Source organism: Molossus molossus, unplaced genomic scaffold, assembly GCF_014108415.1.
Source record: "Molossus molossus isolate mMolMol1 unplaced genomic scaffold, mMolMol1.p scaffold_m16_p_19, whole genome shotgun sequence".
Classification (NCBI taxonomy): domain Eukaryota; kingdom Metazoa; phylum Chordata; class Mammalia; order Chiroptera; family Molossidae; genus Molossus; species Molossus molossus.
The window spans coordinates 13,843,553-13,870,893 of record NW_023425354.1 but is presented as its reverse complement, the minus strand read 5'-3'; the positions used below and the strand labels follow the sequence as shown (position 1 = coordinate 13,870,893).

General features: G+C 46.0%; 1 protein-coding gene across 1 annotated transcript in view; it reads right to left on the bottom strand.

The window, feature by feature from the left end:
- MARCHF10 (membrane associated ring-CH-type finger 10) overlaps positions 1-27,341 on the bottom strand; it is a 76,421-nt gene that overhangs the window by 33,903 nt on the left and 15,177 nt on the right. The window contains exons 3-4 of the mRNA XM_036269517.1: positions 14,120-14,291; positions 1,112-1,264 (exon numbers count right to left, since the gene is read on the bottom strand). Of these exons, the coding sequence (XP_036125410.1) occupies positions 1,112-1,264; positions 14,120-14,291 (325 nt within the window). The remainder of the gene's footprint in view (positions 1-1,111; positions 1,265-14,119; positions 14,292-27,341) is intronic.

The following is a 27,341-nucleotide window of genomic DNA, read 5'->3' as shown; positions in this document are numbered from 1 at the left end:
CTTAAGTTTGATTTCCGGTCAAGGATATGTACCTGGGTTGCAGGTTCCATCCCTGGCCCTGGCCAGGGTCTTGCAGGAAGCAACCAATTGATGTCTCTCTCCCACGTTGATGTTTCTCTCTCTCTCCCTCTCTTCTACTCTATCTAAAAATCAATGAAAAATATCCTTGGATGGGAATTAACAACAACAACAAAAAGAAGTGAGGTCTACCTGTCCCAACAGGAGGTGTTAGATCACTGGGTCCTGTGGGTGTCTAGTTACTCCAGGTTCACATCTGCTCTAATTGCACCTAATTCCAAGTGCTCCAAGTACGATCACATTCTATATTCATGCGTCCACCACAGTATGTGTCGTATTTTAAAATAAAGGCTACTGTGTCAGTGGGTGGCAAGGAGGTGTGATACTCAGTGGTTTCCCCAAGGGGAAGGACCTGTCCATGGCAAGGCTGGCTGTCACATGTGGCTTTCCTTGAGTGCCATGGGGGCTCCTCAGGCCCTGTCCTTCTGCCACCACAGGAGAGGGCAGCACGGTTAGCAGAGCATCAGGGCTTGGGCCTTAGGAGGAATGCTTAGCACTGGAAGAGATGGTGTCTACCAAACCAGCATTTTGAAATAAAGCATATATTCATTTTGATGTTATTTCTTACACATTAAGATCGTGACACCTTGGCTCAGAGGAGAAAAGATTTCTGTGGGAAGTGAGCAGTCTGCCACCCACAGACACTCCTGGGAGGTGGGTAGGAACTGTGGCCAAGTGAGACATTCCTCTACCCCCCACCTCTACCCTGAACCCAACACTCAACACCCAAATGCCTTCTCTGGAAGCCTAACGTGGGCACCCACTCAAAACCATGCACAGTCATGCTTATGGAGTAATGACAGAGAAAAATAAAAACACGCCCCCTCCTTCGTCTTGCCTTTCCCCACCAATCTCCCTTGGAGAAGGAGACTAGAGCCAATGGTTTGCTTTTAAAACCTTGAAAGTGTTTCACTGTAAGGTATACGCTCCTTCACGCAAAAGCACGGTGTCTAAAACCCCTATAGAATTCATCAGGCAACAGCACAAGTCTCTTCTCTCTGAGGACCCAGACGCACAAGCTGCGGTTCCTTACCTGCTCCCCAGAGGGCCGGCGCCTTGGCTGGCGGCCGTGGCTTCTGTCTGCTTCGGTCCCCAGCCGCTCTTGGGTTCTGCATCTCTGGGCTGACCGTCAATCTCCCCAGGTTTGGCCTCCTTTTCCGTGATAAAATCTGTGGTGGCTGGGCTGCTGAAAGGTGCAAATGAATTTTCAATAATGAATTTTTTACAGGAAAACATGTTCCGTCTAAAGAAGGCTCATTGTGCTGGCAATGGGGAAGGCGGTTAAGAGAATGGAGCCAGGAGATCAATGAAGAGTTGGATCTGGAGCCTGGTTTCATGCCCTTATAGCCACGTGGGCTTGGGCAGATCACTTCGCTTCTCAAAACCTCAGTTTCCCCACCTGTTCCATGGAAATAATAATACCTACTTCACAAGACCGTTAGCGCCATGAATGAGTATCGTGGCACCTGCAATGTCTTTTCAAAGCTAAGAACTTTCTAGCTTCCCATTCATTGATGTTGGGTTGGGCCTGTTGGTAATACTGTCAAGAGCCTTCCATAGTGGGGACACACAAAGGCCCTGTCCTCCTTCCATGCCATCCAAGTTTAAATCACAGCCTGTTTTGTGCCTGCATGTCCATGTCCTCGGGTTATTCTTGGCAGCGTACATGGCCTTCCAGAAGGGTCCTGAGCATCTGGGGACCATACACCTTTTTTCTTGCTTTTGTGCTCACCACCCCTGCGCTGAGACAATACACTCACAGGAAGACAGTAGCTAACATGGATTGAGTGCCCAATGAATATACATTTTTAAATTTACATTTTGAATTAGGTTGCTGATTGGTGTGAATAACTTCACATTCCTCCTTCACAGGTACTCAGGTCGGTGCGTGTGAGTTTGGGAAAGAGTTTCAGTATTTTCCACGCATCTCTTCTTGAGTTCACAAGGAGTTAACATTGTGAGTAGCTGGACTAAATCCTTCCAAGAGAATTTTCCTGGCTCATCCCCTTTTGGACAGTTCCGAAATTTCACAAATAGCTGTAGCCAGTAGGCAACAGGGGTACAGCTGGGAAGGGTCCGAGTGCGCGCGCGAGAGCAGCTTTTCCTGGCGTGTGAAGACAACTGGATTTATGTTCCGGACTGTAGCTGTGGTTGCGTGAATGCTTTTCATCCAGATTGAGGGAAGGAATGAAGTTCTCCTTGGCAGCCCATGAAGCCGAGTTTCATACAATGGTTAGATTCACCTACTTTCCCTGACAGGCCCCAGGAGGGGAAGGCACTGGGTTCTGTGCCCCAAGACAGAGAGAATCACATTCCACAGGGAACTTACTGGGAGAGGGAAGCTGCTGGTGATGTAGGTTCTAGCTGAGGGCAAGTTGGTGGAGCTCAGAGAGAGTGTGGGCATGACTAGAAAGGAAAGAATTCTCCAGAAAGTGAGAATATATTCTTTGGAGGGTGGAGGTGGTGATATGACACAATTTCATTGACCAAGAGGAGCGAGGAGGGCAACAGAGGAGGATGGGGGAGGCGCTTTCTCAGCACCAAGAGTTGCTTTCCTCCAATCCAGAGGCTTGTCCTGGAGGGCTCATCCCTCCCTAGCTCTCAGAGGTCACAACTGCCTCCTACCTCTCACCTGATTGACAGGGTTCGGGGATTTTTATCAGCAGGATTCTCATTACTGAGGAAGAAACAGAGGGAGGAACAGGGAAGGGGCAGGCTTGGGGCTCAGGACAGGTCCATTGTGCATTTGGGACCCAGACCAAAGGTCCTGGTCACAAGCATTTTACTTTGATTTCTAGCAGGAAGCCCACCAGACTATTCAAATTTCCTTCTCAGCCCAGGCAGCAGAACATCACAACGCCCACAGCTCCCCATGCCCTTACCCCATCCACATCCCCTCACACCCTCATGAGAGGGATCCTCACTCCCAGAGGGCCTGCCAGCCACTAGGTCAAGGTTTGTTTCCAATTTTACCTCCACCACGTCTGCTTGGAGTCTGCTATGGAGAGAACTTACAGGGTTCTATGGCCTTTAGCATTTAAGTATTCTAAAATTGCCTAATGTGTGTGACTGCAAGGTCCTTACAGATGAAGCCCCCGTCTTTAGCCAGCCTATGTGTCGCCCCCAACTCCCCTGGAGGACAAATAAATCTCGCCTGGTATGATTTGCAGGGCTGGAGAAGTTGCATTCAGCTGCAACTATGGGGATTTCCAAAAGTAGAACAATGTTTTTCTTGTACAAAACACCCAAGGTGGCTTAAGGTAATAGGTTATTTTGTTTCCTTATTAAAAAAAGTGCTTTCTTCAAAGCATCAGTACTGTTAAACGATTTCCATGAACATGTCTCTTCTCATCAAGTTTTCAGCAAACTAAAGTAATAAAGCTGAACGACTAGAGACTGTTTTACCAGGCCTGGCAGTGAAGAAATCACCTCTGGTAGTTCAGGCAGGATCCTCTGACCTTTGGCAGTTTGAACCTCAGTATCTGAAATGGTAAAATGGAAGTATTCCTATCTTGTTGAATCAGTGTCAAGTTTAGCAATAATGTATGTAAATGGTCTAACTCAGTTTCTGGTGCATCTTAACTGCTAAAAATGGTAGCTGCTGCTTCTACCATAAATAGTGATAATAATTGGAAATCTCTCACTCCCGTGAGAGAACTGAATTGGACTAGAAACTTATTGTCATGCAGGCCCCATAGGCTGAGAATAACTTATGCAGTAACCTTCATTCCTGACTCTCCTCAATCCTTTCACAAAATCCAAAAGGCAAACAGCAACTCTCTTTTTATTATAATTTGTTTGACAAATACCTCTGTGTCTTTGCGATGAGATAATTTGAGGGTTCACGAAGATGAGTAAGACATTTTGGTCATGACCTTAAAGATTATAATCTAAATTTGGCTGCACCACTGACTTCCTCCCTGTGGAACTGTTTCAGTTCTATGGAAAGCAAACTCTTGTGCACTCTCCCTTCTCCATCTGCAATTGCGGTAATAAATGAGGTGACCTAGATTGCATAGTTTATATGTACCTGGGCTCCAATTCCTAATGACCCCACCCACTCCCCAAAGGGAACCAAACATCACACCTTTGGGGCCTTTCTAGGGATGTTGCTCACCATGGCATGGTACATATATTTATCTAAGGAAGACCAGGTAACATTTACACTGGAAGATGAAATATAGCTCCCTCTTTAGGTAGTGGGACAGGCCCTTTGGCTTATAGAGAAAGGAGGGGATCGTGTTCAGGAGTTTCTTCACCAGGCAATGCGACATCCTGAAGTTTCTCAGTGAGCTTGGGGGGACCGCGGTTCGTTTCCGACAATGTGAAACCCGTACTGTGTGTTAGGATCTGAGCAAGATGACACCTCCAGTAGCAAAGAAACCCAACAGCCCTTGAGATAACATGTATCTTGCCTCAGTTCTGTTGACAATGTAATTGTTGACTGAACAGTTCTAATTTGACCAGGGAAGGAAATAAAGGTAGAAATCTCATATTTATACAACCCAACAATGGGGAACCAGACCCATTGCACCTAAAAACTGTCCAGTGCCTCATACCACTTGCCATAATACAGTTCTTGAAAGACAAAGTTGAGAAGAACGAGAAAGGAAAAAACCCAGGTACTGAACCTTTACCCCTCCCCTTCTCTACCTTGACTCCAATGCCCGGTGCAAAATCCTGTCTAAGAGATGCCTTTCTTTTTAACCTCACCTTAAGACATTTTTGCATTTATCTTCAGATAGAGTAGGAGGGGAGAGGGAGGAAGAGAGAGAGAGAAACATCGAGAGAAACACATTGACTAGTTGCCACCCACACACGAACCCAAACTGCAACTGAGGTATGTGCCCTTAGTGGGAACTGAACCTGGGACTCTCTGGTCCACAGCATGACGCTCATAACTGCTGAGCCCAACCGGCCATGGCTCAGAAATACCTTTTTAGACAATGTTATTGCTCCTCCGGATGGCGGGAAGAATTGCAGTTTAATTACCAGCGCGGGCTTCCTCGGGCAATGACAGCTTTCTGTGCGGTCACAAATCACAGGCCCGTCCGTGCGCCGTTGGGCGGCTGGAGGTGTGTCGTCTCACTGACCCACCGGGATCGTCATTAAAGCTTAATTATGTGCCATAAATATGTTTTATTCTGGAACCCAGGAGGTAGGATTCCTGATTTGGGGAAATGCAGTGCCTAATAAGCAAGCAGAAGAGGGAACGTAAACAGCGACTGAGCCCTTTCATTTGTGCCTCCACAGCGTGGTTCGTGGTTCGAGGTTTGTGGTTCGAGGTTCGTGGTTCGAGCGGGTTCTCAGTTCAGCCTGTTTTCCGAAGGCCCTGCCCCGCCCCTCCAGGCCCGCCGCTCACCTGCGCACCGCCCGGGCTGGCCGGACGCAGCCTGTCCGCCCCCCACTGCCAGGCACGGGGTGAAGAAATCAGGGGAGTCTCAGAGGTGACGGGTTTTATTGGCCGCTCGCTCGCTCTCGGAGCTACAGGAGGGCTGGTGCAGTGGCAGCCGCCGTGGTCTTCCTGCTCCTGCCGGTGGTTCGCCGCCTTGCCCTCGGCCCTCTCGTCCACCTGCCTTCGGAGGCCCCACCCGTCCCCGACCCCACCGTGCTGTGTGCCTTGCCCAGGCCACTTACCACAGGAGGTAAATTTTACTGGGCCTTCTGGGGCCCGGCAGGCACAGCACAGGGGTCTCCGCTGGGGTGGGGCTGGAGACGGGGAAATAGCACAGGGCTGCCCGAGACTCGGGCACCGGCGTGGGGCTCAGGCTGGGGCTCGGGCTCGGGGAGGGGCTCACGAAGTAGGGAAAGGAGACTGGAGGGAGGCAGAGGGAGGAGTCCTGGGCCACCGGGGCGGCAGGTGGCACTAGTGGCAGGACGAGGCAGCAGTAACTGGTATTGGGCTGCGGGACAGGGGAGAAAGCAAAGACGGAGCAGTAAGGGGAATATTCAACACAGAACAGGGAGTGCTCGCTGCTGTCACCTGCACAAAAGAAAAAGAGCAGTCAGGAAGCAGCACTCACAGTGGGAATGGACATAAAAAAAAATCTGTGAATGAATCAAAACTCAAAAATTGTTCTGCAGGGGTGGACTCTCCAGGTGTCATGGGGCAGGAGGCACCCAGCTGGGGCCTCAAGGTCACTGAAGAGTTAACCAGGGGAATGTCATCAACCATCACGCCCTTTTCTAGCCAATAGTCTCTGGCGACCCTGACAGATGCTGGAAAGTTCTTCCCCCACTAAGTTCCCATGTGGAAGCTCTCGGTCCCTTCTCAGCTCCCACCGCCCGTCTAATGAGCTGATCTGGCAGCAACATATGGTGGCCGGCAGGGTCTCACTTCGGTAAGGCTCTTCCCCTCAATCCTTCAGCTGCCCCCAGTTGGAGATGGTGGTCATGCCTTAATATGGCTTTTCCGCTGCAGAGGGGAAGCTTGGAAAAGGAGAAAGAAGACGAGAGACCCTGGTGGGATCATAGGAAGGGAGAGGGACCACAAAAGGAAAGCAGGTGGACGAGAAAGGTGTCCAAGTGAAATTGATGATTTGTTCACCAACATCACACTCAATCTGCCAACCTTGCTGGAGGCAGAATACGGACACCTGAAGGAGGAGTCACGATCAGAGACCCCCTCCTGCATGTCAAATCTCTCAGCTCTGCCACGAGCCAGCTGGGTCACCTTGGCTCAACTGCTTCCCTTCCTGAAACCTATTTTCTTATCTGCAAAAGGAGACAGGTGTTCTCTCTGCCTTGCTCCTCCAGGAGTGGTCCTTGGACCAGCAGCACAGACATCACCTGGGAGCTTCTGAGTAATGCAGAAGCCCATCCAAAGCTACCGAATCAGAACCTGCAGTTTATCAAGGTCTCTGGTGTTTCTCGTGAACTTTAAAGCTTGAGAAGCAAGGCTCTGAGAAAGGTGCCCGACCCCCTGTGATGAGAATCACTTGGAGTGCTTGTTAAAAGCCCAGTTTTGCAGGCTTCTTTTCAGGAGATTCAGATGCTCTGGGTCAGGAACAGGAACCAGGAATGAGTATTTTAATTAGGCAACTCTCTGGTGATTCTTATCATCAGAGAAGTTTAGAAAATGCTAAAATCAGTTCCAATTCGAAAATGCCATCATTGTAACCATCCAGTTGAAAACCGTTAAAGGCATACCTCGTTTGACTGCGCTTGGCTCTATTGTGCTTCACAGGTGTTGCGTTTTTGTTTTTTTTTTTACAAACAAAAGGCAAGACCCTCCACCAGCAAAAAGATTACGACTTGCTGCATTGCGTTAGTCGCTTTATTCCAGGGAGAGGACCTGAACCCGCAATATCTCCAAGGTATGCCTGTCCCCGCAATGGAGAGCTCTCAGTCCTTATTTATTTGAATCCTCTGCAGGACCTGACGCCACTGTCCACGCCTTCCTTTCCGAATGCCTCTCTTGACTCCTGCAGTGGCTCCTCCTTCTCGGGTCATTTCTCCAGGGTTGTCTTCCCCCATTCTTCCCTCAACATATCCCCCGAGGTTCCTTCATCGTCTCTCTTCTTACTCCATCCACTCTCGCAGGGAGAACTTGTACTTTCAGCTGCTTCTCGCTCGCTGTAGGCCCTTGGATCCCTCCTGGTGGCCGGGATCTGTGCTGAGCAGCAGACCGGGGTACCTGGGTGCTTCCTGGCAGTTCTCGGGCCCTCCTGCCTGCCCCTCAAAGACAATGCCCACAGAATGGGACCCCTCCTCTTCTCGCCTTCTCAGCCTTGGCAAAGGCAACCGCCATTGGCCTAGTTTTCTGGGCCAGGATTCCAAGTTTTCTTTGATATATTTTTTTCTTTTTCTTTATGCCCACACTCAGTAGTCACCAAGTTCCGCCAGGTTTACCTCCTTCAACATCCCTCAAGCTGGGCCCTCTTCCCTATTCCCACTGCTTCTGCTCCCGGAGAAGCCCTCATTTCTCGGGTCCCCTGCAACTGCTGCCTCTCTGGTGTCTCGGCCTGTGTCTGACTCTTCTCACCCTCCTAGCCAGTCCCCTTTCTTTTCTACAGCCAGAGTCAGCATTTAAAAATGCCAGTCTGGCTCTGGCTGGTGTGGCTTAGTTGGTTGAGCGTTGTCTGGTGCACCGAAGGTTGCCAGTTCGATTCCCTGTCAGGGCACATACCCAGGTTGCGAGTTCCATTCCTAGTTGGGGTGCGTATGAGAGGCAATTGATCGATGTTTCTTTCTCACATTGATGTTTCTCTCTTTCTCTCTCTCTCATCTCTCTCTCTCTCTCTCTCTCATCTATCTTGTACATGCCAGTCTGATTGCATCACTTCCTGCTCAGCCTTCGTCCATGACTGATGCTCTGTCGCCTTCAGCATGACATTCAAGGCCCTTGGGGACCTGGCCCTTGCCTGCCTATAGGGTGTCCACTTTATATCCTACACTTCCTAATTTGTAGCCTGACCCTAAACCACAGCTTCTCAAACTCAAATGTGCAGAGGGCTTGCTAAGGGCAGGTCTGATTCAGTAAGTCTGGGTTGGGACACCAGGGTCTGCATTTCTAACAAATTCTTAGGTGAGACCTCTGCTCCTAGTCTGGGGACACTTGGAGATATGAGGCCCTAGATGATTTGTGCTTCCTCGGTGTCTGTCAGTCTCTCTCTTCCCCTCTTCCTTGCTTTCTCTCCCCTCCATGCCTTTGCACACTCAGTACATCCTGCTGGGCACATCTTTCTTGCCTTCCTCCCCTGGCTAAATCCCTTGACCTTCAGGGTTTTCACCTCACTCAAAGCTCTTAGGACTAACCTTGGTCAGGGCATGTTGGTGTCCTGCCCTCCAACGAGGCTGTGAGCCCTGGAGGGCAGGCCCTGTGTGTTTTATTTCTGTATCCCCAGACCCATGCAGTGGCTGGCAAGTAAGCATACGGTGAATGAATGAGTGACGAGTGAGAAACCCAGTGCACCCTGGTGTCATACACTCTGGAACAGTGGGAGCAGTTAGATGTATTTGCTAGCATCCCATAGGGACTGGATAAATGGATGTCTTCATTGATAATCAAATACTTAAACGATTTTTTAATCAAATTTTAACTTCTCTTACATCTCAAACTACAACTTCTCTGATAAAGATGCTAACCTGAGAGCAGCATATGGTGTTGGGGGAAGGCTTCATAAGCAGAGGGGGATGGGGGTTAACCTTTACCCAAGGCCTAGTCTGTACCCAGGATTTTAGTCCTCCTATCTACCTGGTGAGGCGGGTAATAATTCCATTTTGCTGATGAGGAAACTGAGTTTGGAGACATTTACAGGGCGATAACGTGTTGGATTGAGTCTGAGCTGGAACTTCAAATCCTGGGCTCAGTGACACCCCAGAGCCCCTCTGCCTTAGAAGCATCACCATAAATGGACTGAGAATTATGATGATCTGTGTAAAAAATGGGAGCATTCACCCAAGTTGGTTGTTTTCTAACTGGGGCAGATAGCTTGGAAAGTTGTTGGGCACCAGTGGACTCGCCGGGAAACCGATTAGCCTTGACCTTTCAGAGAAAATCTTCGTCAGAATTTATTTGCAAGGTAAATTACAAAGGTTTGGAATTTGCCTCAGATTTCTCTTCCATGCTCCTCTTCAACTAGATATTTCCCGATTCAAAAGAGACCACAGTTATTTTAGATGTTTATCTTTATAGATCTGAATTCACTGCTCTTGCTTAGTTTTACGAGAACATGTCTTCACGATAAGCCGCTATTAGGCTGAATAGGTTCTGCCACTCCTACAAATCGGAGTCTGGTAATGACTAACATTGAACTCAGTATAAGTGAGGATAATTTCAGAATGCTTGGCTTTGTTTTAAAGGGCAAGATTTTGGAAGCAGGCTCCAGGACTCCATCCAGATCCATTTTCCTGGCACATAACTGGGGGATGATGCCCAAGCTCTAGGTGAAAGGACAAGGCAGGAGAGGGCACCCCCACTTCCCATGTGCCTGGCATTGGGGTGGAGAGCGCTTTAGGACTCCCGGAGCCAGAGCCATACAGCACAGTGGCCTTTGGATGCCTCTGTGTGTCCTGGGTAGGAGAGGTGGCTCTTTTCCCAGCTGGGGCTGGGAGGGGTCTGTGGCAGGAAGGAGTCCAGGAGCCTGAGTCACTGAGGCTCCTTGCATTTCCCTGTCCCCTGTACTGGTGAGGCCAGCTGACTGGTCTGCTTCCCACCGAGCCACACAGAATTCGGAAAGAAGAGTCTGTGCTCTGCTAGGCTTATTTCCCATCCTCCATCACTGTCTGCCTTGATCATGAAAGAGGATTTCTGAATCAGTTGCACATCAGACCCAGCTGGGTCTTGACCCTGCCTGGATTTTCCATGTTCTTTTGGAACTAAAGCAAATCTCCGGCTTGGTAAATGCTTTCTGGTCATTCATGTCTTTCCATTTGGTGTTTTGCTTGGGAAATTCAGGGTGTAGTAAAAGTGTCTGGGCCTGCATTTATGTTAGGACTTTAAAAATATAACTCTGATTTTTGGCAAAGGGGAAAAATAAGGTTGGAAGGGAACAACACTGAGACAAAGGAAAAAAGCTTTCTAGTTCATTCTCCCTATTAAATGCAGCTCTTACGTGCTAGATTCATACTGCTGTAATGCTTATGGTGTCGGGCACTATTCTAATGGCTGAGCATACGTTTTATCACTGACTCCTCACAGCAATCCTAGCAAGTGAGATCTGTTTTCACCCTCTATTTTACAGATGAGGAAACTGAGGCACAAGAATTTACTTGCCCAAAGGTACATAGCAAGTAAGCAATGGGGCCCAGGCACTAATCCAAGCATTTTGACCCCAAAGCACGTGCCCACTCGTGAATTGCACATCCCTTGCATGGAGAGAGATAGTAAGGAGAAGCACAGGCTGACTCATTTAGAAACAGTTCCAGGGAATATATGAACTTAATTTAAAATGTGTGACTTCTTTCTAATAGTGTGAAGAACAATGAACATCTGACGCCTTCTCGGTTATAAATCTATTTGTAGAGAGCACGGATGGTTCCTATGTTGTAAATAGCCATTTTAGGGGTTCTTGATGGCAGTTCCCAAATAAGGAAAAACTCTTGTATGACATGATCATTTGCATAGATTTGCATGTTAAGTCAAGCCACATTCCCCAGCTACATTATTTTATTTGGCAGAAGTCTGGCATAACACTGCATGGAAGGTTAACCTATGAGGCAGATGTTGCAAAGGGATTTCACTGTGTTTGATGCTTCGGTTTTGCAAAGAATCTGAGGTCTGACATGGGAAGTTTTGGTGACTTGCTGCCAACTTTGGATTTCCCCCAAAATGCTTGAGGAAAATAATTTCTCTACAGAGGTGAAGAAAAGCAGGAAGTGATAAATATACCTGGTGAATTGGATCAATGTGTCCAGACATTTCAGGTCCCAAATCCTTTTTTCCTGTAACAGCAGGGTATTTATCTGACTTTTCTGAGTGGTCACCATCAGTCAATTCACCTTTTCCTGAAGAGACTCAGCTTAAATTCTCGCCATGTCTCTGGGCTCTCATTTTGCTATGCTCATTAAGGAACTCTGAGGGGTTCCTTAAGGGATGAGTCTACACATGTAAATAGAACGGATCTTAACACACCAAGGCTTTGCTTTCAGCCAACTTCATGATCAGCCCAGTTTTCGGCACAACGAATTTGGCTTCTGTAGCAACTGACATCAGTCGCGAGGACTGCTATGCTCACTAGACAGCCAGGCCACAGTCCAGGTCATGGCTGTGTGGGTCTGGGACATGGTCTGGGGCCATAATATGACAATAAAAGTGGTGGTTTTTAAATGTTCTTGTTGAGCCCTGGCCGGTTTTTCTCAGTGGTTAGAGCGTTGGCCTGTAGACCAGAGAGTCCCAAGTTCAGTTCCTGCTAAGGGCATGTACCTCGGTTGCAGTTTGTCCCCGGCCCTGGTTGGGGTCTTGTGGGTGGCAACCACTCGATGTGTCTCTCTCACATTGATGTTTCTCTCTCTCTCTCTGCCTCCCTCTCTCCCTCCCACTCGATCTGAAGATAAATGCAAAAAATGTCCTCAAGTGAGGATAAAAAATAATAACAATAAATGTTTTTATTGATTTTTGTTTTTTAAGAGAGTGAGGAAGAGAGAGAGGGAAAGAGAGAGAAAAACATCAATCTGGGAGAGATACTCCATCAGCCACCTTCAGCACACCCCCTTCTGGGGATCAAGCCTGAAACCCAGGCATGTACCCTGACTGGGAATTGAACCGGGACCTCTTAGTCCATGGGACCTCTCAATCCACTGAGCCACACGGGCCCAGGCATGGTTTTTAAAGGCTTTTTACTACAAGTAGCATTCCTTATTTGATGAAATTGATATCTTTCTGCCAAGTTGGCTCTTTTGCCTAAACCTTGGAGTTTTGCACTCTAGTAATTTTTCAAATTTGATGTTTTATAGAATGTAAAGTGAATTAATTCATTCTTTTTGTCAGTGTTGTAAGTTCCATATGGAGAATTTACATCTGTATTAATCAGACAAGCTAAAATCATTGAGTGAGCCTACACTGTTCATTTTAATAATTTTTCTCCATGCATGACAAAGCACACCATGCGAACAGCTACCCAGTTTTAGCAAGAAGGCTAAAAACTCTATCAAGTGAATGGAGTTACATTATTTAAACTTAAATTAATTTTTTTCCTACTAAAAACATCTTCAATTCAATAAATTATAACATGTATTTTGAAATAGTTGGGGAATGATCTTATCTGTCTTATTTCATTTAAAAAAATTTTTTCTGTATTGATTTTATTTTATTTTTATTTAAAATGTTTCTTTATTAATTTTAGAGAGAGAGAGAGGAAGGGAGAGGGAGTGAGAGATAGAAACATGGATGAGCAGGAACATCAATTGACTGCCTACTGCATGCCCCCCACTGGGGATCCAGCCCACAACCTGGTCATGTGCCCTGACCAGGAATCGAACCAGCGACCTCTTGGTGCATGGGTCAACATTCAACCACTGAGCCACACCGGCCGGGCTGTCTTATTTCATTTGCAAACAGCTGAATTAAAAACCCAATTCCTGCCAAACATCTTCAAAATGTGATATTAACTATGATGATACTTGCCCCTAATTAAGTAAGGAAAAGAGTTGGGGCTTTGCCTGAAAGGACATCACTTCAGAAGTCCATTTGCTTTTTACTTCATTAAAAGTGATAAAATGTGGGTGGTTAATCTGAGAGCTGCCATTTTCTTAAAAAAAATGCATTAAGGCTTAACTGGATGGACGGTTGCATGACAAGAGCTACTTAGGATTAGAAAGTAGTTGTGACTTGGGTGTAAGTGACTGCATGCTATTTATGAATCCTTTGGCAGTTAGTTTGGATCATTTCCTTTTGCACTGCAAGCAGAAGGCAGACTTTCTTCCCAGTTACCCCAACTTCGATGTCAGTTCCCAGAGGAATTGAGTTTGTCCTACAGATGTTGGCTCTGATGGGGATGAGCCCGAGGGACTCTAAATGTTCAGTTGAATTTATCCCCTTTCTGGATACATTAAATCACTCCTGCCTCAAGCAGAGGACTGGTCCTTGCTTCAAAGGCAGCTAAAGAGTGAATTATTTACCAAATTGCACAAAAGGGAGGATTTATCAAGCCCCTTCTCTCCCAGAGAGGACAACCTCAGAAGCGGAGGACTTTATTACTCTCTTTCTTGGCTATAAATTATGCCATTCAGATGCTTGTGAAAGCTTCTCTTCATGCTCTTGCTTGAGTCATAAAACTTGATACCTGGGGCCAAATGCCTTGACCCACCCCCTCCAAGGGTGAAGAAGATGAAAAGGCGGCAATTCTAGGCAAGTGCCACACAAAGCCAATGACTGGACAGAAAATGAGGGCAGTGGAGACAGTTATTCTGCATAATCCAGGCCTCCTTGACCTGATATTCTCAGAAATGCATTTGACCATTTGCATAAGATCATTGGACTCTCCAAAACCTGAATTAGCCACTTGGAAAGCACTGGGTGTAACCAAAAGCACCAATTTGATGGTTGTCATTACCTTTAACACTGGGAATTTAGACTTCGTGAACTTAATAAACTACTCACCTGGAGAGGGTTTGCTGGGGCCCACTTTCTCTGGTTTGCTTGTAGTCATGGTACTTTTATGTTTCTGCTTGACGGATGTTTGGTCAATCGCTGGAAGTTTGGAGTCACACTTCATTGCAGAATTCTTGGTAGGTAATCTTGGTTCAGCTGGAGGATCCTCCTCACCAGAACTCTATGGAAAATGAAAGGCATTTGAGTACCAGTGGCCTAGTAGGTCGTTTCTGCTAGGCAGAGGAAAAAAAGACAAGCCAGGACAAGTGACCCTTCCGTCAATAACTCTGGAGCAACCCACCATGCATGCTCAGTCGGCCCTTTCACCAGTGAGATTTTGATGGACTGGGCGTATCAACTTAAAGATAATAGCAAAGTGAATGGGTCTGTTTTGTAAAACATTATAATAAGAATGCACAGTTATTGGTCTATCTTACAGAACATTATAAAAAGACTGCATTTCTGACCCTTAAGTCATTTGATGACCAGTAAACAGCTCATGTTCAAAGCTACATGTGAAAGCAGAAATCAGTGCTTCTAAACTTCTTGCTCTTTGTTCTTTGAACTGCTTTGGGGGTGGGTGAGGAAAAACGTTCCTTGTGCTAATCGCATGCTTGACAATGAAAAGTAAGTTGAGATAGTGTGTTGGGACTGAATAAGTCAGACCTCAGTTTAATATTCTGAATTACTGGGTGCAACACAAGACAGATTCATCTTTTAAAAAGTCCCCTACTTGCCAGTCTGCTATAAAGAAGTCAGTATAAATCCATGCACGGACAAATCATGATTCCCGCAGTGTCAGAATACCTCAACACAGCCTTGCAGACGCAATAAAAGTTATCCAGGCATTCGATAGCTTGTATACTTTGCCACACTTCCACCCACCAAAGACATGATGAGAACAATATAAATGGCTTATGAGAAACCTGGTCTTTAAGGGTGATTTAAGTCCTGCCTTATGGTTTAGGTCCTGGTGTTAGGATAATTTGCTAGGCGATACACTGTGCAACACACAAAACCACAGGGCTTCCCCGCCACCTACCCACCCTGGGAATTCCAGCACTAACACTAAATTCTCCCACACTGTGCATTAGTCTAGTATTGGAAAATGCAGTCTTTTGCAGACACAGAATGCTAAATTAATGTCCCCCTCACCTCCCCAGCGGTGGCAATTTGTATTGATCTTGCTCATCGGTCTCACTGACAGTTATGGCATTTTCATTTCAAGGCTCCTGACTCAGGAAAATACTCTGACTAGCTTTGAATTATTGGGTGCCACACAAGACAAACTAAACTCGAAAAAATCCCCCTACTCGTCCATCTTCTGCAAAGAAGATCAAATCTACAGGTGGACAGATCGTTACCTTCCAAGGCTGTAAGTCATGTTTTGTAATTTAGAGTCTGGATACAGCCGTCCAACAAATAATTATTGTTTCTCCCTACATTTTCAGAAAACAGACCACCCTCAGATAAAGGGACAGGAAAAGGCAAGGGCATAATGAATTGGTTGTTCTCCCTTTCCGTCTCGATTCTGGAATTAAATAGAAATCTTTGAAAATTATTCCGAAATGTCAAAGATGAAACATTCGGTCATTTCTGAACATGAAATAGGCTCTCTATTTTCAGAAAAGGAAATGTGGGCAAATTTTAATGATGATGATGGCTAAGACTGTCATAGGCAAGAAGAACACTGGTGAGCATGGAACAGAATTCCTTCCACAAACCACCCCACATTAGTGGGTGGAGACCTCTTCGCTTGCTCCAAGCAATGGTGAGCTGGGAGGAGCTGGTGAAGACTTTATTGGATGGGGTGTTAAGCCCTGTTTATCTTTCCTTCACCCATTTATTCATTATACCTTCAGCCTTTAGGAGAACCAACCAGGTCACAGAAAGCTTGGTCAATGAGACCAAGCCCATTGCAGATGGAATTGTGCACCTGTGTTAAGAGTACATCCATCTCTGGTTCCTGGTTCCATCAGCCTTACTTCCAGTTGATAGTCATTCAGAGTCCAGAAATTGCAGTTGGAAGTGGGTGTTTTGTCAACTGGAGACTAAATCCAGAATGGCAAGAACTATATACTGATGGATGTGGTACTGGATCTTTTCCTGTCTGCTTCATTCAATAATCAAGCAAACCACTTGAACTTTTTGTGTCTTTATTAATGTCTTCTCATGTACTCAGCCATTTTCATTTATCCTTTTTTATGAAAACGCGCCATATTTCTGGGGAGGAGGATCCTCGGCGGGGGGGGGGGGGGGCGAGCATTTGTTAGTGCTCATTCTGGCACTGAAGTGTGGTGTTTAAGACTCAGAGCCCAGCTTCCTGGTAGTCCATCCTGGCCCTTCCACATATTATATGGCACTGGGTTAGTTCCCCTCTGCATCTCAGATTTTCTCATCTGTGGACAAGGGTATCTGCCTGTTGGTGGTTCTTCGAGGATTAAATGTGTTAAGACATGTTCATACCCCTACAATAGGGCCAGGCTAATATTAAGTGCCATATTAGTGTTGGCTTTTGCACTTAGCCATTAACTCATGTTCAGCCAATGACTGAACATTAACTACCCACTGTTGAAATCAAAACCCAAAGTGAAACTTGCAGTTGAATTTTCACCTGTTCCACAGAGATGAACAGAGAGGTGGGTCAATTCCTACAACTGACTCTTGGTTTCCTCTGAAGGCAATTTATGATAGACTCAGAGTAGCCAGTTGAAATTGATCTAATCTTAAGAAAACATGGTACAATTTATTTTTTCAGACAGTAAGGTTCTAATGGAAAATATTTAACAACATTTAGAGATTCTCAAACAATAATAATTATTTTGATTTAAAGTTGATTTTAAAACTATGTCTTTTCCTCTTGTGATTTTGAACAGTAATTACACTTTTCATTTCTTCCCCCATATGTTCCTAAGTTAAAATGTCACATGGAGGTGGAGGCAACGGCACATTGCTATTCCTTTATTCCTGGGGGAAGAAAACCAGCTCTCTCTTTCAAAATCAAAGCTGAAAACATAAAAAAATAAAACACCAAACTACTGCCTTGGTCGGTTTGGCTCAGCAGTTAGAGTGTCAGCCTGCGGTCCAGAGAGGCCCGGGTTCGGTTCCCTCTAAGGGCATGTACCTCGGTTGCAGTTTGTCCCCGGCCCTGGTTGGCCGTGCGGGTGGCAATCACTCGATGTGTCCCTTTCACGTCAATGTTTCTCTTCCTCTCTCTCCCTCCCACTCTACCTGAACAAAAAAATGGAAAAATGTCCTCGGGTGAGGATAAAAAAAAAAAACCCACGAAACTACTGATGCATGTGTTGACTCCAAGTCCCCTATTGGTAATTTGGTGAGAAAATCCTAATAAAGCCGTGTTAACAAAATGAAGTCATTGTCAAAATCAGTATCTTCTGGAATATTATTATTTTTGCACTTAATATTTTCCAAAGATCCCCAACTGTGCTCCTGGCAGCGTCCATACTGGAGTAGAACGTTACCTTGCCCAGGGTGAGGCGCTCTCGGGAGGTCAGAGAAGGGCTCACCCTGGGAAGCAGGGCTTGGGGTCGGGCATTGAGCAGCCCTGGGCCCTGCAGTAAGGACTCAGCACGCCAGCACGGCTCTAGTTAGACGCTGGAAGATGGGGGGCCAAGGGTTCTGCAGGGATTTGAGAATGACTAGATTTTTAAATTGGGACCCAACAGCGTTGAGTCTGAAATGGCAATGTGACAATGAACAGAGATGCTCAGAAGAGCGAGGAGACTAAAGTAGTCTAGGACAGAAGAGATGACGTCCTTGCTCACTTCCAACACCCAGGGACTGGTTCTCAACTGGTGTGCCCCCCACCCCCCGCCAGGGTGTGCTACTGAATTCAGACTGATGTGTCCAAAACCCATGTTCTCCGTGTGCCAGGTGATGGATGGCTGGGCCGAGCAGGTCTTATGACACAGCGTGGATCAGGGCATGGCTTGCTGTGAATCAGACGAGGCAAGGAGTGGTGTCAGCCTGGTGCCAGAGAAAGACTGTGTCTTTATTACCTTTGAAATACACGAAGTCTCATGAGATTCTGAAAGAGTGATCAAGGCAGCGAACCTCAACTTTCAAACAGTGACAACACGGAAAGCATGACCAAGGGACTGTGGCTGCAAATGAGCATTTTCAGAGTAGTGTCCCCAAGGTCCACATTCAAATTGTGCCTCAAACGAAAACCAGCCTTGGGGAGCTGAGGGCAGCTTGTATAAACAGCATCTGGATAGGATGGATACCTTGATGTGTTAAGAAACAGGAAGTTAGTATGTTCTGTCTACAAAGTGCTGTTGCAGCACAAAGTGGGCTAAATTCCCTTGTCTAAAAGGCTCTAAGAACAGCAAAGTCCTTCACATGTTCGGGACAGTTTTGAGTTTATCAGAACTGTAAACTTGAACAATTAAAAACGGATTAGTGCCTGGCCAGTGTGGCTCAGCGGACTGATCATTGCCCCAGGGACTGAGAGGTCCCGGTTCGATTCACAGTCAGGGCACAAGCCCATTGCAGGCTCGATCCCCAGTAGGGGGCGTGGACCCAGCTGCCAGGTGGGGTTGGCAAGACCAGGATCAGCCGTGGAAGCCCCTGTTCCCCATTTGCTGTAAGATGCTTTTCGGAGTCTGGGGCTGCCTGTGTACCAATATCATGGGCACCTGTTTCTACCACTGACTTCTGTAGAGAACACTCTCCCTCCTGCCTCCTCCATTCAGATTCTCATGCTAGTGAGATGGAATGACCCAGCCTGAGACACCGATCTGAGAGCAACAGTGGCCTCAGGGACAGACTTCAAAACGTTAGATGACCAATGGGTCTGCTCTCTGAAGAGGAGGCATGTGGGGCTCCATCCTGCTATGGAGCAGCCTCTGGGTGAAACTCGGCTAATCCCTGGTGTGCTGTGGAGATCACTGTCAGTTGATATGGGTGATGGCCACACACTTTCATATTTTAAGGACAAATGTGTACAGTGTCCTTTGGGATGGAGTTCTGTGTTGTGGCAGTGGGAAAGGAGGTGGTATCTGGCCAGAAGATTGTTGGATTTAAAACATTTGAAAACTGAAGTGTAGTGTTTAGTAGCACATTGAGACTGCCCTCAGTTGGGTATGGTTTTGCTACAATGTATTTCTCCTTCCTTTATCTCCTTTTTTTTTTTTTTTCTTATCCTCACCCAAGGACATTTTTCCATTTTTTGTACAGATAGAGTGGGAGGGAGAGAGAGGAAGAGAGAGAGAGAGGGAAACATCGATGTGAAAGGGACACATCGAGTGGCTGCCACCCGCACGACCAACCAGGGCCGGGGACAAACTGCAACCGAGGTACGTGCCCTTAGCGGGAACCGAACCCGGGTCTCTCCGGACCGCAGGCGGACGCTCTAACTGCTGAGCCAAACCGGCCAGGGCTCTCCTTCCTTTATCTCAATTCTTGTTCTCCTTTTAGCTGGGAGAAGCATCTGAGGAATGCGAAAGACTTGGCCATCCAATGGATCTCATCCATGAAAATACCTCCTACTCAAAATAATAGGTCATAAAACATGGGAATTAATTGTCTTCCACCCCATGCTAGGCACTACAAACAATATAAAAATAAGACGCTTACAATGGGAGAGAGAAGATCAATACTATACCGGCAAAATGCAAAGTATTTGATTAAGTGATAAATCGTGCGGCACCGATTCTAAATGTCAAAGGAGCTCAGAGAAAAAGGTGAGACGTCAAGGGAGGCTTCATGAAGGAGGTGGTGTTTTCTGGGACCTGAAGCATGTGTAGAAGCTGGCTTAGGCTGGAGGCCACACATGAGCCAAGATATGGATGGAGTAAGAGGCTTGATTCCCGGACAGTGAGGCCCTTGGCCAGAGCAGAGGCATGGGGAGGGGAGGGGAGAAATAAAACTGGATGGTAGGGTGAGGTCAGATGGTGGGGGGCTCTGAGATTTAAACAAAGGCTTGAGACTTAATGCAATAGAGAATGGGGCCCAACTGAAGGTTTCTGAGCAGAAACATGCTTAATGTGGTGTTTAAGATGAGCTCGTATGTTTCTTTCAGAGGGAGAAAACAAAGCATCCTACAAATTTGCCCGTGAAATAATTTTTTCGTAGTTTCAATGGCTGATTTTTTTTTGCAAAGTGTAATTCTGTTGTTATTGCAAAAGAAAGAAATGTTCATAATGGAAAGTGACAAGCAGAAAGAAAAAATAATTTAAAACATTCAAAACCCCATTAACCTTGAAATTAAAACTGCAAATGCTCGGTCTGTATTCTTTCAGACCCCTTTTCAGGACGGCGATGGAGACCACTAGCTTTCCACTAACACCCTTCCCGCGTGATGAGGGTTGAGGCGGGATGTGGCTGCTTACCTTGACCTGAACGGTTCAGCCCCCCTGCAACTACGTGTGGCCCAGGAGTCAAGTCTAACCAGCGGCTCGTGAGCCGAAGCGGTGTGTGCAGCCTGCTGCACAGAGAACCTCTGGCCCCGCACCTTTGCTAGAAAGACGGTGTGTTGACGACGACAGAACCTTCATCAGCCTGAGTCCCTGAGAGTCCCAGGGGAGAGCTGCCTGCTGATCTGGTTCGTCCAACCTGGGCTGTCACAGGAGCAAGACGTAAACTCCTGTCTTGACCGAGTCATCACATTTTGGTCGCTTTGTTGCAACAGCTAACGTATATGTTTATGTACATATAAAGGATTTTTTTTGTTGTCGTTTTTTTTTTACAAAACTATTTCACTATATATAGTACATCACTAGCTCCCTTTTTAAAAAAAAAATTTTTTTTCTACCTTATTTTGAAATCTTTCAAATCTACAGAGAAATTGAAAGAATAGTACAAATAACATCCGTTGTCCTCTACCTTGCCTATTTGCTTTATCCAATATTCTTTTTCTGAACAATTTCAAAGTGACTAGACTTCATGATACATCATCCCTAAATACTTTAAGATGCATCTTCTATAAAAAAATAGACATTCTCCTCTCCTACAAAAACACAATACCATTATATTACCTAAAAAATAATTTAAAGGTTAAATTATCTAATAACATTATCTAATATGGAGAGCATAGGCAAACCAAATGTCCCCAAAATGTCTTTTTTTTTTTTTTTTATCCTCACTCGAGGACATTTTTCTATTTTTTTGTTCAGATAGAGTGGGAGGGAGAGAGAGGAAGAGAGAGAGAGAGAGAGAGAGAGAAACATCGACGTGAAAGGGACACATTGAGTGGCTGCCACCCGCTCAACCAACAAGGGCCGGGGACAAACTGCAACCGAGGTACATGCCCTTAGCGGGAACCGAACCCGGGTCTCTCTGGACCGCAGGCCAACGCTCTAACCGCTGAGCCAAACCGGCCAGGGCAAAATGTCTTTTTTTAACTAAATTTATTGGGGTGGCATTGGTTAATAGGATCATACAGGTTTCAGGTGGAGATTTCTGATACAAGAGCTGTATATTGCATTGTGTGCCCGCCCCCCAAAGTCAAATCTTCTTCTATCACCAGATAGCACTCAAAATATCTTTTTAGCTTTTTGTTTTGATCTATGATCAACCAAGGTACACGCATTGTATGCAGTTGTTAATGTCTTTCTAGTTCTCTGACCTGTTTGCTTTGTCATGTTTTTTACTGTGTTGAAGAATCTATGCCTCATAGAATATTCTATATTCTGAATTTGATTGTTTCCTCATAATAAAATTCAGTTAAAAAAATGTTTGGCATAAATACCCTATAGGCGATGTGGTGTCCTGCTTTATAACATCACATCAGCACTAAGCAATGCTGTTTGGTAATGCTGTTTGATCTCTAGGGTAAGGTAGTGCCCGCCAGATTTCTCTAATGTAATGTCCATTCACCACACCCCTTTTGTAATTAGTAGGTAATCTATGGAATGATTCTCAGAGGGCAGCCTATTCCTAAACAATATTTCACCCAATGATTATCGTGTCTTTTGATGTGTTTTGCTTAAATTGAAAATTATAGTGGGGTAGCAAAATAATTTTTCTAATTCTATCATCTCTTCTACAATTATTAGTTGGCATTCTCTAAAGAAACTTTCTCCCCTTATCTAATTTATTATCATTGTGGTCTCAATATATTTTATTTACCTCATCAAATTCGTCAGTGCTGACACTGTACCAAATATGGAGAGTGGAAATCCGTTCAACTTGGCTCTTGACTTGAGTCTTTGAGTAGTTCTTCTTTGCTTTCTGGTATAATAAATACCATAGCCTCACCTTGTGCTTTATCTACCTCAGAACTGGAATGAGCTACTTCTCCAAGAAGCTCTGGTTTCCTTTAGTTGAGAATGGTATTTAGAAGCCAATGTCTACATGCTAGGTGTGTTCATTGCTACTGGTGTGACATTGTTCCTAAATCCTCTCAATGGCGTTCATTAGAAACATGTATTTTGAAAATCATGAGTTTGTTATATTTCTCACTAAAATTTAACACTCTCTGGGGTTTTCCCTTTTTATATTTATATCTTTTTTTCTATTGTATTTATAATCTTTCCCCCTTAATTATATGAATATATTTATTTGATTTACTCCGCAACAAACGTGAAATAATTTCAGAATTACAATATAAATATTAGAGTAAATTCACTAAGTATAATATTATTTCTTTGAAGTTCTTTGTCTAGAATATACTCCTCATTCTGTGGATCCATCATAATTCTTTCTGTTGGTCATGTAGGTTGTTTCTACCTCGTTGCCATGATATATAGTGCTATGGTGAATGTCCTTATATATTTATACACATCTGTGTCTCTTTAAAGTCCCCAAAGTGGGAATTTACACTACTAGATTGAAAGCATTACAACAATTAAAAATTTTTTGTTCTCGCCCTGGCCGGTGTGGCTCAGCGTTTAGAGCGTTGGCCTGCGGTCTGGAGAGACCTGGGTTCGGTTCCCGCTAAGGGCGCGTACCTCGGTTGCAGTTTGTCCTTGGCCCTGATTGGGTCATGTGGGTGGCAACCACTCGATGTGTCCCTTTCACGTTGATGTTTCTCTCTCTCTCTCTCCCCCTCCCACTCTATCTGAACAAAATATCAAAAAATGTCCTCGGGTGAGGATAAAAAAAAAAAAATTTGTTCTCAAACCATCCGCCAGAAATATTGTACCAATTTACATTTCTAGATGTAATGAAAATGCCACTTTCTACATAGCTTTCCCAACTATTATCTTTTATTTTTTTATTTATTTTTTTATCCTCACCTGAGGATATTTTTCCATTTATTGTACAGATAGAGTGGGAGGGAGAGAGAGGAAGGGAGAGAGAGAGAGAAACATCGATGCAAAGGGACACATCGAGTGGCTGCCACCCGCACGACCAACCAGGGCCGGGGACAAACTGCAACCGAGGTACGCGCCCTTAGCGGGAACCGAACCTGGGTCTCTCAGGACCGCAGGCCGACGCTCTAACCGCTGAGCCAAACCGGCCAGGGCCCAACTATTATCTTTTAAAAAGTCTTTTCCCTTTGGGAAAATATTATAATTTTAATTTGTAACTTGTATATAACTTTATTACATTTATTTGTCTCATCTATTTAGAAAGTTTATTCCATCTGTTTATAAAAGGGTCTGAGAACATTGAACTCAAAGAGTCTTTTAGAAATGCAACAAGAAAAAGCAGCAAATTTCTGGTACAAACACGAAGGACGGGGCTGCCTCTGAACGGGACAAGGGCAGGAACTGGCTGGGGAGGCACAGGAGGGAACTTCATGGAGTGACAGGAACTTGATGGGGTTTGGGCTACACGGTTACATACGTGCATTTGCCAAACTCATTCAATAGTGCTCTTAAAATGTGTATAGTTCACTGCAGGCCATTTTTACTTCTAAAACCAACACTGGGAAAAATATGAACAATCAAAATCACAAAACGTAACTATTTTTGTTAGGCTATGGGAGTGATTGATGAGTAAAACAAAGACTTTGGCTTTAGAGAGTCACAGTCTAGGTGGGGAGGTAGATCATTTAATTAAATAATTATTCAACAAATATAAAATTACAAGTCATACTTAAAAAAGAAATGTATGGATAGTCATAAGATAGGGCCGAGGGGTCTGGATCCCCTTGGGGGAAGGGCCAGTCGGTGAACTCCCTGACGAGGTGACCTGGGCTGAGCTCTGAAGCATGGTGGGAGGTGGGGTGAATGCGGTAAGAAGAGGGAACAGCATGAGCGGACTAGCAGGTGGCCTGACCTTCAGAGCACCCAACGCTAGTGTTGGCGAAGCCTAGAGCTGTGTGGAAGAGCAGATCCCACAGGCCTTGCTCACTACAGATGTATTTTGGTCCCCTTCCAAAAGCCACCAGAAAACCATGGAAGGGGCTTAAACAGGCAGTAAAGTGATGATTTCTGTTTGTTGATAGCAATCTACCTGTGGTAGGGAAAGTGGGGTTTAGGGGCAGGAGTGGAAGTATGGAGTCTTGTTAGGAGACCTCTGCAGTGAATTAACTAGGTAATAGCAGAGAAGAACACACAGATGGATTAAAAAGATACTGGGGAAGCCCTGGCTGGGTTGCTCAGTTGGTTAAAGCATTGTCCGACACACCAAAAGGGTGCAGGTTTGATTCCTGGTCAGGGCACATACCTAGGTTGTGGGTGTGATCCCTGGTTGGGGCACATACAGGAGGCAACCAAGTGATGTTTCTCTCTCACATTGATGTTTCTCTCCCTCCTATTCTCCCTCCCTCTTTCCCTCTCCCTTCCTTTCTCTAAAATCAATAAAAATATATTCTTGGGTGAGGACTTAAAAAACAGATATTGGGGAAGTAAAATTGATAGGACTTGGTGATGTAATAAATAGGAGGGTGAGGAGGAGAAAAAGTGTCAGATTCTGATGATATTCACAAAAGGAGGAATGAAGAGTCAGGTTGGAAACCTGACTCTAGCATTGGGCCTGTTGAGTTTGAGATGTCTTTGAGACCTCCTTCCTAGTAGAGATTATTGGGTAAACAATTGGATATTCAGATCTGAAGATTAAAAGTGAGGCTTGGGTTGGAAATGGAGATTTGGGGGTCATTGGCAGATAACAGCCCGATTTTGGCAGTTAAAATCTTGATGAACTAACCTAAAGAGAAGACACAAAACAGAGCTTCTTGGGGTTGGGGCATGAATGTGGATGGAAAAAAATAAATCTTTATTTCCACCAAACTCTAACTGAAATCTAAGTGTATCTCTCAGTTATGAATGCCGGCAAAAAAGTAGTGTTAGCAGTACCTACAATTTTGTCACCAATGGAAATCACAGATATTTTCACATTTCATTAAATTTGTTGCAGATGTCTCAAAATACCCTTTACATCCATCACGTGTTATTTACTGTGTTAATAAAGAAGCACATGCATTCCTGAATCACAGATTTCTAAAAATATTTTGATGACTATTTCAATAAGAGTGGTTTCCTTTGAAATCCTACGTATCTTATTCTGTGTGTGTTTGAAAATAGTATTCCGAGAAGAGGATCTAGAGAGTTCACCATGCTGCCGAAGAGGTCTGCAGTACAAAAATAGGATAAAGCCACAGGAATAGAGTGAGATGGGAACCAAGCCTCAAGAAATTCCGGGACTCGGAGCCAGGGTGGAGGAGGATGAGACAAGGGAGGCAGCCGGTTGAAACATGTGGCTTCGCAGCAGCTCAGGGACGCAGTGCTTCGAGGAGGACCAGGGGCCAGGCCAGGCCAGGTGCTGCGAGGCCGAGGACAGTGAGTTCTGGCAGAGACCTGCCGCGTTCGGCGACGTGGACGTCATCTGATGAACAGCCACTTCTGGGGAACGAAGAGCGGGGAAGCCAGATTGGAGTGGGTTGAGGAGTGAGTGGGAGGTGGGGAAATGGAGTCAGTCGGTGTAAATAATTATTTTGAGATCTTAGGCTGTGAAGAAGAAGTAAGTGGAGGAGATGTGGGATCGAGGAAGGACTGTTCTGGTTTTTTATGGGTTTTTTTTGTTTGTTTTTGGTCGGAGACCTTAGATCACGATTCAGTGCTGATGGGAAGCCTCTGGCGCAGAGTTGAGATCCAGGCAGGGAAAAAATGATGGATGGAGGAAGGGGCCTGAGAAAGCCAGGAGGGGGCTCCTGAGCCCAGGTGGAGAGGTGGGAATGAGGGGAGGGGGTGTGGAAGGCAGGGGCTGGGGGGGTCGTGCAGCTGAGGGCTGAGGAAGCTTCCCTCTGAGGACTGAGAGATTGAAGACTAGGGAAATAGAAGAAGGTCTGAAGTGGAAGAGAGTTGACCAGGAAAACTGGGCAGCATTGAGGGGCTCCAGGAGGTCGGTGGCTGTGACCTTTCAGGGGCACCGTTGTTCAAAGCTGGGTAATTTTTCTCCAGCAGTCACCAGTGGCCTGGGTGCGGGGGCCCAGACCATGGATGGGTGGGGTTTGGGCAGAGAGGTGTGAAGAAAGGACAAAGGGCAAGGGAATTAGGAGGATAGAGCCCAGAATCCAGGCTGCTTAGGAACAGTGACCGGGCAGACGGAGAGGAGCCCATGGAACAGGGGCTCCCGCGAGGTGGCAGAAATGTCATAGCAGAAGTGGACGTACAGGGAGGCTGATGCTGGTCGGGAGATTCTGGAGATGAAGAGCCTTTGGTTGATGATGTGCCATATGGCTGAGCAAAATGGAAGGGCACTTAAGAGGCACTGGGAGCTGAGAAGCTAGGGTGTGGCTGGATCAGCCAGGTAGATGCTGAGGTCATGTAGGATTGTGGCAGGAGGTCAGGAGATGGGGTGAACGAGATGGAGCCACTGCCAGAGTCTTCACTGAGTACGGGAGAGTGGCCAGGAGACAACAGAATGACAGTGAGGGGTGGGGTAGGGCAGGGGAGCCGGTGGAACAAAACAGCATTAGCCTAAGTGGGCCACGCTTCCAACAGAGCTGGGAAGCAGTGGTCTGGGAGCAGCACAGGGGAACAAGCAGGGCACCCTCCTGCCTCCGATCCTAAGAAAGGGGTGCAGAAGGGAGGTCAACAGCGCCCTCCAGGGAGGGGAGCTCTGGAACAAGGTCTGGTGCCCATTTCCTGTGCTGCAGGGAGGCTGGACGGCTCACCCTTTTCCAAATGAGCCCGTCTCTCCTTGACCTGGGCTCTTCCTCCCACCTGTCATGTCCCCCCACCTCAGCTCCCCACTCCCACTTCCAGCTCCCCAGATCCTGCCCATGACTTAAGGTCCAGCTGAAAACCTGCATCCTCTATGGAGCTTTCCCAGGTTTCCCCATTTATTGCACTCAGCAAGCTGTCCTCAGCCGCTAGCC